At 37.1% G+C, this 12,069-nt stretch overlaps 1 protein-coding gene across 3 annotated transcripts in view; it reads left to right on the top strand.

Moving 5' to 3' along the window:
• LOC150092751 (short transient receptor potential channel 4-like) overlaps nt 1–12,069 on the top strand; it is a 443,103-nt gene that overhangs the window by 113,873 nt on the left and 317,161 nt on the right. For all 3 annotated transcript variants that reach the window (XM_090414697.1, XM_090414698.1, XM_090414699.1), the window contains exon 4: nt 5,923–6,116. In XM_090414697.1, coding sequence (XP_090270823.1) covers nt 5,923–6,116 — 194 coding nt within the window. The remainder of the gene's footprint in view (nt 1–5,922; nt 6,117–12,069) is intronic.

A 12,069-nucleotide genomic window follows, 5' to 3' on the forward strand; every position in this document is an offset into this window, starting at 1 on the left:
GTGCCCTCCCTGGATGAGTCTTTGGACTCCCTGGAGGTGTCAAACAATAATAGCAATAATAATGTCTGCAAGCCCAGACTGTCTGTATTGGTGAAACCAGATATAGTCTTTGTATTCCAATATCCTGACATTTGCTATCCTGCCTGTTTGGCCAAAGTAGAAAGTTTATAGCTGCAAAGGACCTGGTATTCTCCAGGTAGGTCTAGGGGAAGTAGCTGGTCTTTGGCAGAGCAGGTAAGGGATGCCAATTTCTTATATGGTTTGCAAGATGAAGTCAACCCAATATAGCCTGCTGGGGGGGGGCACCTTTAGGACTCTAGGAACAATGTTAGTTTTCTCTCTTCTGCCTCTTTTGCTCTTTGTAGTGCCTGCGTTTTATGTTTTTATGTTCCCATGAAGATGGTGATGTGACATTGCCAAAATATAGGAAGTATTTATTAAAGTTTCTTTTAATTAATTTTCCAGTATGTTGTAATTTTCTGAAATAATTTAATAGTCATATGTTACCAACGTATAAGCTTATCTACAAGAATTAAGGTAAAGGTTATATTTTTACCATCCATCACTACATCGCTACTACAGCCAATGGACCAGGGAGTCATTTCTGCATTTAAGGCTTATTACTTATGGTGTACATATCCGCAAGTATTCAAGGCTATGGAAGATGATGTGATGACTTTTAGAGAGTTCTGGAAGAATTATAACATCTATGATGCCATCAAAAACATTGCTGATTGAGAGGAAGTGAATCAATCAACAATGAAAGGGGTATGGAATAAACTGTGCCCTCAATTCTGTGATGATTTTTGTGGCTTCACAGAAGAAGACATCACCGAAGCCATTGAAATACACTGCAATTGGATCATTGAAAATGATGTCATTGACTTACTAGAGTCCCATTCACAAGTATTAACCAATGAAGACCTTATGGAGATAGAGAAGCAGCTGATAGAAACACAATAACACAAAGAATCAGAAGATCCAGAGCCAAGAAAGTTTACAACAAAAGAATTAGCTGAAGCCTAATTCTTGTCTCATTGAAGCAGGATTTGTTAACCTTGATGAGCAATTTTGTTTTTTGAGTTTGTTTTTATGTTCTGTTTGAATTAAAAGAAAGAGCACCATTGTTTCTGTACCTTATTATTACATTACAGGGGTATTATTATTATTAATATTACAGTATTACACTGTATTATTATTCCCACATATGAGCCATTATAGTATTATTATTATTATTATCGTATATGTATTATTCATCAGGGATCCGAGTTACATACAAATTCAACCTAAAGACTTTCTCAGGAACATATCTTGTCCGTAACCTGGGAACTGCCTATACTCTTTCCATCTCTTCATGATTTCTTCTTTCAGTTATTGTTTCCCCTTCTTTATTCCTGTATCCTATTATTTGAGGATTAAAATTTTGCACTGTGAATTAATTTCTTTATGATATTTTGTTATTCCTTTGTGTTTATTATATTCATTTATTAACTCTCTTTTCCTCTTCATCATCTCTTTTTTCTTTTGATTACATATTTTATTTCCTTCCTTTCTCTTTTCTTGATATTTTTCTCTATTAGCTCTTCCATTTTGATTCTTTTATATTTCCCTATTATTTCTTCTGCTGCATTTATAATTGATTTTTTAATTATCTTCCATTTATCTTCTATATTATTTTGATTTTCAAATTCTTTAATGTCTTCTTCTATTTTTTTCTTTGTATGATTTAACACTCTTTATTTGTAAAAGCCTCAGTATTCCATTTCTCAATGCTTTCTGTTTTCCCCCTATTTATTATTGATATTCTTTGTCTCAATTTTGCACCAACCAACATGTGGTCAGAGTCACAGTTTGCATCTCTAAATGCTCTTACATCAATGATTGATGTTGCCTATCTTTTAGAAATCAAAATGTGATCTATCTGATTACACTCATTAGTAGCTGGAATAATCCATGTTTCTAATTGTATATTTTCATGTGGAAAATTTGTGCTCATTACTCTCAATTTATTAGCTGTTGCAAACTGAGCAACTCTATTACCATTATCACTAGTTTCTTCATGTAGACTATATCTTCCAAACACCTCTTTATATATATCTTCCTTCCCTAATTTACTGTTAAAGTCTCCTAGTACAATCATAGCATCATTTTTTGGTATGCCTTCACATGCTTTTTGTAAATCATCATAAAATTGTTCAATAACATTTTCATCATCATTCTCAATTGGAGCTTAAACATATATAAATGTAATGTTATGAAATTTACCTTTAATATGTATTTTACATATTCTCTCATTTATTGGTGTAAATCCTAATAGTGATTTGTAGGCCTTATTTTGTTGATAATAAAACCAACTCCATGTTCTCCTTGTTTTATAGGACCACTAAAGTATAACTTATAATCTTTTTTATTAATTACTCCTTGTCCTTTCCATCTTATTTCCTGTAAGGCTGTGATATCCATACCATATTTCAATAATTCTTCTGCTACATTTTACATTTTACCAGCCTGTAATAACATCCTGACATTCCATGTTCTGAATTTCATAATAAAAAAAAAAAAAAAAAAAAATCAGCTAACGCCTTTTTATTCCCGTATATGGGAGTAGGCGAGGCCATTTAGCCCTATCTAACTTTTGGAGACTGAGTGGGCAGTTCAATCTCCACTGGTACCAATCAGAGATAGATGGCCCAAGGCTATCACTAATTAAGCGGTACACAGTGAAGAGAGATGGCTCAAATGTGCCGCCATCTCGTGGTCACTATCCCTAACACAATATGTTTAATGTCTGAAATAATGTGGGTTCTACGGTCGATTTTCTTGAGTTTTACGGGATGAAAAACCCGAGTTTCCGGGAGGAAAAACCCGCCTGCCCGCGCCAGAGATCGACTAACTCGGGAATCGGTCGAAGAAAGGCTTAGAAAATGTTCCTCCAGTCAGCGACTAGACTTGAACTTAAGTCTGACTTCAAGCGACCAAGCGCAGAGGATGCAAGCGCCACTTCCACTGAGCTACACAGGTTCCATTTCATAATAATAATAATAATAATAATTATTATTATTATTATTATTATGTAGGCCTCCAAGGAGTCAAAAGACTCATCATGGGAGGTCCCTCCTAGGAAACCTCAAGGAAACCTGATACAAAGTCTATCTTATCACTCCTTAAACTCATTGACCATTCTCGCTCTCACTACTCCATCAGGCAATGCATTCCATGGTTCAACCACCCTCCATGCAAAGAAACCACTCCTCACTCTCTTGCTCACAGCTTCCGTTTGCAACTTCCAGGGATGACCCTTTGTTATCACTCCTTCCTGCTCTTCCACCAAGCGAAAGAACTCCCCAGTGTCAGCCCTGTAACCACCTCTCAACACTTTAGAAGTCTCAATCATATCACCTCTCCCTCTATTCACCAAATTCTGCAGTCCACATTTCCTCAGCCGATCCTCATAACTATCTTTGTACAGTCCTGAAACCATCTTTGTCATCCGTCTTTGTAACCTTTCCACAGTTAATTTATCCCCTTCAAATCCAGGGGACCAAATTTGAGAACAAAGTCTAAGTGTGGTCTGATACAATGGAATGATAAGTCTTCTATCTCTGCAGGTCAGCATCCTTCTCATTATTGCAGCAATCCTCTGTGTTACCTTCACCACCTTTGCAATATGTCACCTGAATTTCAGGTTTTTTATCAGTCATCAACCCCAGATCTCTTGTCTCCCATACTTCCTCCAGTACATCTCCTCCAATAGAGTATGAAGCATCCCATCAATGTGTCCCAAACCTCAAGACCTTGCATTTTGCTGCATTAAACTCTCATTCATTTTTCCATCTGTCTAGCTTATTCAAATCCTCTTGCATGACTACCACATCTGCACTATTACTAATAACCCTTCCCAGCTTCACATAATCTGCAAACAACTGAATATCCTCTGCAATCCACTGACAATGTCCTTGATATAACGGTTAAACAATATAGGTCCATACTGAGCCCTGTGGGACCATTTCTTGTTAACCTTTTCCTTGCATACATCATTTCCGTAGAGTTAGTCCAGTTTCATATTGTTTAGCCTTCTCAACAAAATAATTTTTCTAGGAATGGGTTGTTAGCCCATTGCCAAACCCTCCTCCTTTAACTGGATTTGGGACCGGCAACAGTATCGATGAGCTACTCAATCCACCCATCGAATACTGCAGGCAGAGTTATTGATCACCTATATTCTCCTGCATTCTACTCGATGCTAGCTTCGTATCCATAACTACTTCTAGTTATGGATACGAAGGGAAATGGACTTCACATAATCTGCCATTTCTCTTAGGACCGTAATACTTAATATTTAAATTAAATAGCCTGGTCAGAGGCACTGCCAATTCTGTTGCATATCTTTATAACACATGGGCCAGTATCCATAAAATTCATATATTATCATTCAGATTTAGTAACACCCAATTCATTTACGTCTATTCTAGAATGCATCAGTCTGTATCATATCTGCATTGCAATGTCTTCGCCAGAATGATAGAAACCTTTTTCATTACATGTTATTTTCTTCTGTATGATCAAATGCTGTCTGAAATGGGATGCAGACATAACTGCTGATTCAGTTTATGTTTATTTGCAGACATTACTGACTTCCTTCATGAAGGAAATGTCTGTTTCAATGTATAAGATATCTGTCAGAAAGGAAAGTCATCTGAGGTAATGTGTGCTCAAACAGCCTCAATTAGAATTGCCTTAATAAATCTTTCTCTCTCTATATATATATATATAATAAAATAGTATCATTTGGTCAACAAGACAAGTATGACATGACACTTGAATGCTTCCTTGGCAACAGTATTCTATACTTATGCAACACAGTGGTTGTGCCTATTTCTTTCTCAGTTGGTAAGGTTTATAGCATAGTAATAGAATATATGCTATTACGTTCAGATAGTCTGCATTTGAGTTAACAAATGTTCTTTTGAATATTTTAATGCCCTGAACATGCACAAAAAGCTAGTTTTAATTGAAATTAATGTTATCCACTGGCTTCTGTAGCTGTTAAAAGATGATTACCTGAAATAGCATGTGACAGAGAGGATGGACTCAGAATTTAAGAATTTTAAATCTGGAAATAGCATCTGAAGTACTTTGATTGCCAAGGTACCCATTTTGTCTCCCCAGTGAGAGATCCTGAATTCTTGTCTTTGGAAGTTGCTAAATGCATGGAATTTTCAGTTAAGAAGGGGGTATATGTAGAACTACACAGTTTGTAATTATGCCAGACTTAGGAGACAGCTTGAAGCAGTGCTATTGCATAAGAAATTGCAAGGGAAGTGTGTTAGCAGTCCATTTCCTTTGGATTGCTAGAATCCTTTCCTTGCAATTATAATTTAATTATAATTATATTTTGTTAATTATAATTAATTATTACTTATAATTTTTATGGGTGTTTGAAGGGAATAGCAGTATCTGTTTGCATACCTAGAGTCATGGAGGATAAATCAGGTTACAATTTATGTATGAGTAGCATCATTAAGCAGGAGCTGCTAAAATAAAAAAAAAACATTGAGTATGGAATATAAAAAGGACGATCAGAAAGCTTATGAGCAATACAAAGCACAGGTTATACTTCTTATTCTAGTTGGAGATATTGCAGTTACAGATATACTAGGGATTGATGTGATAATGGTGGTTGATGAACTAGAGATGCTTAGGATATTACACAATCCCAATGTGAATTCTGTGTTCCTCCTCCTTTCTCCTTGTGTCACTAATTCAAATATTCTTATATGTTTTTTCAATATAATTATCTAGGAATTTAATTATTTTCATATTTATAATCTGAATTATTATGGAACTGCATTAGTTAATTATAATTTTTAGATTAATTGATACGGAGATATAAAAAGCATTGTTTTAAAATGTTTATTGCAGAAGAATCCTGATTTAAATATAAATTGTACAAACTATAAAGGTTTAAGTGGTCTTCACATTGCTGTTAAACTTGAAAGTTATCAGCTTGTGAAATTTCTGCTGGAACAACCAGAAATTGAAATAAAAGATACCCTATTGTATGCTGTTTCAACTGGAAATATCGAAATTACTACACTTCTTTTGAATGCACTTAAGTATGATTTGAATTATTCATTTACTTACTATTATGTATATGTATTATTTTATTATTTATATAGTCACTATTTAATTTCAGGAAGACTTCATGTGAATTCCTAAGATAATTTTGAATCCACACATATTTATTAAAGGGTGCTCGTAAACCTGCATTGGAAAGCAAATCATATATTTTATATTCAGAGATTTTCAGCTAGAGACTTCCTTAAATTCAAAATTGATTTGTTTTGTTTATGTTTAAATAAAACTATTTTATAGATATGTTATTTATAGATAATTTACAGAATAATAATTTACAGAATAATATCCTAATGTTAACTGAACAGTGTGCTAAAGGAGACAGTAGCAGGATGTTTAGGAAGTGCAAACTATCAGCACTCTCCTTTTCCATAGTGCATTTGGTTCATGAATGAAAATTGTTGATTTCATGAAGGGGATTAATTCAAAAATCATGTTGGCAGATAGCAAAAATATCATCTATGTAGCAGATCCAGAAGAAAGATTGTGGCAATAAATAGTGGCAAACCAGGTATTTTGAGGCGAATTAAATAGCCTTTGTTTTGCCAACTTTTGCAACATTCCCTCTGAAGTTCACTTTCTATCCATCATCACTTCCCATATCCCTAGCCTCATCAATTTCCTGCAATCCAGTACCATCAGTGTAAACATAGTATGTAACCTTTTTATCCTGAATTGCATAACCTTATATTTTGAAACATTAAATTGATAACAGTATCCTTTGTCCACAATGCCAATTTCTTTAAATCATCCTGCAGGATATCTACATCACCTTTATCAATTATTGCTTTCTTCAGTTTTGTGTCATCAGCAAACAACTTCTTATACTTCTGAATATCATCTCTCTGCCCTCAAATCATTTTCTATATCAAATGAAAGAGTAGTAGTCCTCATATAGAACCCTGAGGTATCCATTAGTCGTTCTCATTCTCCTAGATTCCACTCCACCATATGCTACTCTTGGATGTCTATCTGTTAACCAACCCCTATCCATGCCGCCAGCTTCATATATCTATTTCCCCTAGCTCCAACTTATGTAATAGTTTACTATGCAGAATTCTGTCAAATGCCTTTGCAAAGTACAGTAGTATCATGGTATAGCCATTTCCCTTATATAATTCTTCTGTCATTCCATGTTGCCTGCCATAGAGTATCCTATTCCTATTCTCCTATTCCAGGATTTTACCTTTTAGGAATTAGAAATAATAAATAAAGAATCTATGCCTCGTTTTTCATAACTCTTCCTCCTCTAAAACCTTCTATCTGGCTAAGATGTGTAGATGATGTATTCTCTATTTGGCCTCATGGCATGGCCCAGACACATTAGACTCCTTCCTCAATCGCCTCAATAGCCTACATCCAAGAGTCCAGTTTACGATGGAAAAGGAAAATAACAATAGTTTACCCTTCCTAGACACCTTAGTAACACACCTTCCTAATGGTAACCTTTCTTTCTCTGTATATGGCATTATTAAAACTCTAACCAGTAGAGCCCACAATTTTTGTTCCAGTGAAACTGCCCTTTCAACCAAACACATACACAACACCTTTCTTTCCAATGGCTACAGTGATTACAGAATTAAAAAAATAGTCAAGTCCTTCCTCATTCCCTGACCATCTCTTCAGGAGGACTTCAGAAATGCCATCACTATACCTTACATCTATGGCACATCACAAAAATAGCCAGGTCGTTAAAAAAGTATAACCTCCATACAGCTTTTAAGCCCCACTGTAAACATACTATCCTTATCCATTCTACCAAAGATCAGCGCCCTCCTCTCTCAGTGCCTGGAGTATATAGAGTACCTTGCTCCTGTAAGCTGGCTTACTTCTGACAGACAGGCAGATCAGCAGCCATCCAGTTAGAAGAACAAAAGTCATGCATCTGCAATCACGATTATGGTCAATCTGGCCTTGCAGACCACGTTTTGGATACAACCCACAGGATCTCTTGTGGGTTGTATCCAAAACATGGTCTGGAAAAACCACCATGCTCCACCATAGTAAATTCAAAAAAGAAAGACTGTTTCTTGAATCTGCATCTGCACTCAGGAATCAACCTAATTTAAACAAATACGGATCTTAAAACTTCCCAAAATTTGGGAAACATTATCAGAGATTCCTCTTTACATCCTAGGCCACTTGCAAATGCCCATAGAGGGCACACCACCTAGATAGGACTTTAGTTTCACTCACTTGTTTTCCTTATCATTGTATTGTATTTGTGTGTGCTGTTACAAAAAGTTATTTGTAATCCCTGAAGATGTCTCTGAACATTTCGTCTCGTCACTGAGATGAAACATTGGAAGCATTAAAATTTAGTTTTAATCTTTTCTCATTGCTGATAATATTCCATTAAACCTCCAGCACGAATGGATATTTTTCAGTATGAAGAGCATGGCATCTCCAGGTTGTCTACCTCAATTCTCACACTAATGTCTGTAACATCAGCAATTGCAAAATCTCCGCTGAATGATACACCCTTGTAGAATGATCACTTAGTAACACAACTATTTCTTCTACTTCTGTCACCTTCCTACCATTGAGAGTAATTAAAGTTATCCTTTCATAATCACTTTCTACATAATGAAAAAAATCTTGGATTTACTTTGCCCTGCCTAGCTAATTTTCTCTCATAATCTGATTTAGCCTTTCTTACCATACTAGTCACCCTTCTTGCTTGTGCTATATACTGCTCACAAGCATGCTGATCACTGTTTTCACTATATTCCCTCCAGTGTTTTTTTTTTCTTTCAGCTCCTTCTTTATATCACTACTCATCCACTTAATCCATACTTGGTTTATCCTCCTGGTCGCAGGTATTCAGTCTGATACTGCTTCTCTCGAACATTTGTTTGGGTGTTTGTAGGTGGCCTAGGATGTAAAGTGGGATGGCAGATTCTTTTAGAATCTGCAACCCACTCAGAAATCAACTGAATTTAAATAAATACTGTTGCATAAAAATTTCCAAAATTTGGGAAACATTAATTATCAGAGGCCCCACTTTACATCCTAGGCCACCTACAAATGCCCATAGAGGGTGCACCACCTAGACAGGACTTTAGAGTCACCCACATGTTTCACTTAGTATTGTGTTGTATTTGAGTGTGTGTTACAAGAGTTATCTGTAATTCCTGAAGATGTCTCAGTGACTAAGACAAAATATTGGAAGCATTAAAATTGATGCATGATGTTCTATCACATAAAAGCATCATGTTCTATCACAGTTATTATTATTTTATTATTATTATTGTTCCGGGCAACTCCAAGGAGTCGACAGACTCATCGAGGGAGGCCCTAACATCATGTCAAGAACAATTATTCAGCATTGACACAGTACCTATCATACCTTGCCTTGAACTCATTCACAGTCGTAGCACCCACAACAGACTCTGGAAGCTTATTCCACTCATTCACCACTCTCCAAGTAAAAAACCTAGCTCTAACACCATGCATGGCCCCCTAGTCCTCCCACCACCAGTCATATTTTCAAAAATATCTTCTGGATCAATCTTGTAGAAACCCTTCAGTAATTTGAATGTCTCAATCATATCACCCCTCCTTCGCCTATTGTCCAATCTCTGCAACTCACAAATCTTCAACCTGTTCTCATAAGGTTCATTCCACAGACCTGCTATCATCTTGGTCACTCGTCTCTGGATCCTCTTCACTTCCTCCCAATCACGAAGAAACCCTGGTGCCCATAACTGGGCACAGTATTCCAGATGTGGTCTTATCAAGGCTTGATACAGAGGAACAACAACTTGTTTGTCTCTGCATGTTAAAGTATTTTTCAGAAGCCAAGTGATTTGATGAGCTGATTTAGTCACTTTTGCAATGTGCCCCCTAAACTTCAATTCCCTATCCACCAACACTCCCAAATCCCTGGCTTCATCAATCTCCTGGAGTACAGTTCCACCAATGCAATATACGGCTGCTATTCTTTTCACCCCAAAGTGCATAACCTTATACTTTGCCACATTAAATTGACATCCATTTTTCCTAGCCCAGTCCTCCAAACTATCCAAATCATCCTGTAACATTTTGACATCCTGTGCACTCACAATTGCTCTACCCAACTTTGCATCATCAGCAAACAAGTGAACACTTCCTCTCAAATCCTTTCCTATATCATTGATGAACAAATTGAAAAGCAACGGTCCAAGAACAGAGCCCTGTAGCACACCACTAGTCACAAGCCGTCTTTTAGACTCAACTCCTGAATAAACCACTCTCTGGTATCTCTCCTTCAACCACCCTCCTATCCATCTCACCAACCCTATATCTATCCCCATCTGCTCCAGTTTACTGATTAGGGTTCCATGTGGTATCCTGTCAAAGGCCTTGGCAAGGTCCAGTGGTATCACTGTAAACCCATTACCCCTATCCAGTTCAGCCGTCACTGTGTTATTGAATGTGAGCAAGTTACTGAGGCATGATCTACCCTTCACAAAACCATGTCGTCCCCCATACAATATCCCATTTTCATCTATTCAATCCTGTATTCTTTTCTTGACTAATTTCTCTAAGACTTTGACAATGATTCCTGATATGCTAATCGGTTGGTAATTTACAACAGCAGTCTTGGAACTACCTTTATGCAGTGGAACTATTTTCCCCTCTTTCCATCCCCTCGGGACTAACCCAGACCCAAGACTCAAATTAAACAAAATGGTCAAGGGTACTGACAATTCTTTAGCTGCTTCTCGTACGACACGAGCTGGTATACCATCCAATCCCACGGATGTATTGACATTGAGACTATGCAATAGACTACTCACCTCCACTTCATTCACCACGATTCCCGTATAATCTACTGGTTTATTCGTTTCTGCAATGTCACCACCTGGATGATATATGCTTGCAAAGTGCTCACTCAGTAACTCAACTATATCAACTGATTCAGTTACCTCCCTACCATCGGCATTCTTTAAAATCATTCTGCCATGTACATTTTTCCTTTTACTTGCTACATATCTAAAAAACTGTTTAGGATTCTCTTTAGCCTGCATGGCCAATGTTCTTTCGTAATCCTTTTTTGCTTTTCTTACCACACTCATTACCCTTCTGCCCTGCGCTTTATACCGTTCATGTGCCCGCCGGTCACCTTTCTCCTTAAATTCCCTCCATAGTTGTTTCTTTTTTTGCAGCTCAAGCTGAATGGTGTTATTCATCCATTTAACCCCTACTTGATTTATTATTCGGACTCTAGGTATACAGTCAGCCATTGCTTCATGCAAACACTTCTTAACTGCCTCTCATGCACTATTAACTTCTAGTCCTTGCAGTTGTACATGCCATGGCACTGAACCAATCAAACTCCTAAGCTTGTCATACTTTCCAGCCCGATAATTCCACATGTACCCTGTCTTAATTGAAAATTCCACACCTTTAGCCACCTCCCAAGTCAAGACCCTATGATCACCCTCACCAATTGATGGCAATGTGGTCATATTTGTTACAGCCAAATCCTCAGATGTAATTACTAGGTCAAGCACTCTCTGACCCCTGGTATTTTCCATTACATGCTGTCGCAGATAGTTATCCCTTAATAACTGCATGAAATCCAATTCCTTCCTCCCGTGTGTCCTCTCCTCACTCCAATCAAAGCGACCATAGTTGAAATCTCCCATAATAATTACCCTCCTTCCACTCATTTCTTCTATTTGCTTGTGCATACTGTCACCACCATCTTTTCCATCATCTGGTCTATAGCAGCACCCAATTGTATATTTAGTTCTGCTAGCCACAATCTCAGACCAAATGTCCTCAAATGTGCTCTTTTCTCTATCCTGCAATTCAACTTCTATTCTCCTTGGCTGTAGCTCATCAGCTATCATCAACAATACTCCCCCCCCGCATTTTATTCTCCCGGTCATTCCTGAACACACTATACCCATCACATTCAATCCCACTAGCTATATCATCTACTGT

The sequence above is a fragment of the Typopeltis vanoorti genome, chromosome 25 (genome assembly GCF_054136105.1).
Source record: "Typopeltis vanoorti isolate ZY-2024b chromosome 25, IOZ_Tvanoo_1.0, whole genome shotgun sequence".
Lineage (NCBI taxonomy): Eukaryota > Metazoa > Arthropoda > Arachnida > Uropygi > Thelyphonidae > Typopeltis > Typopeltis vanoorti.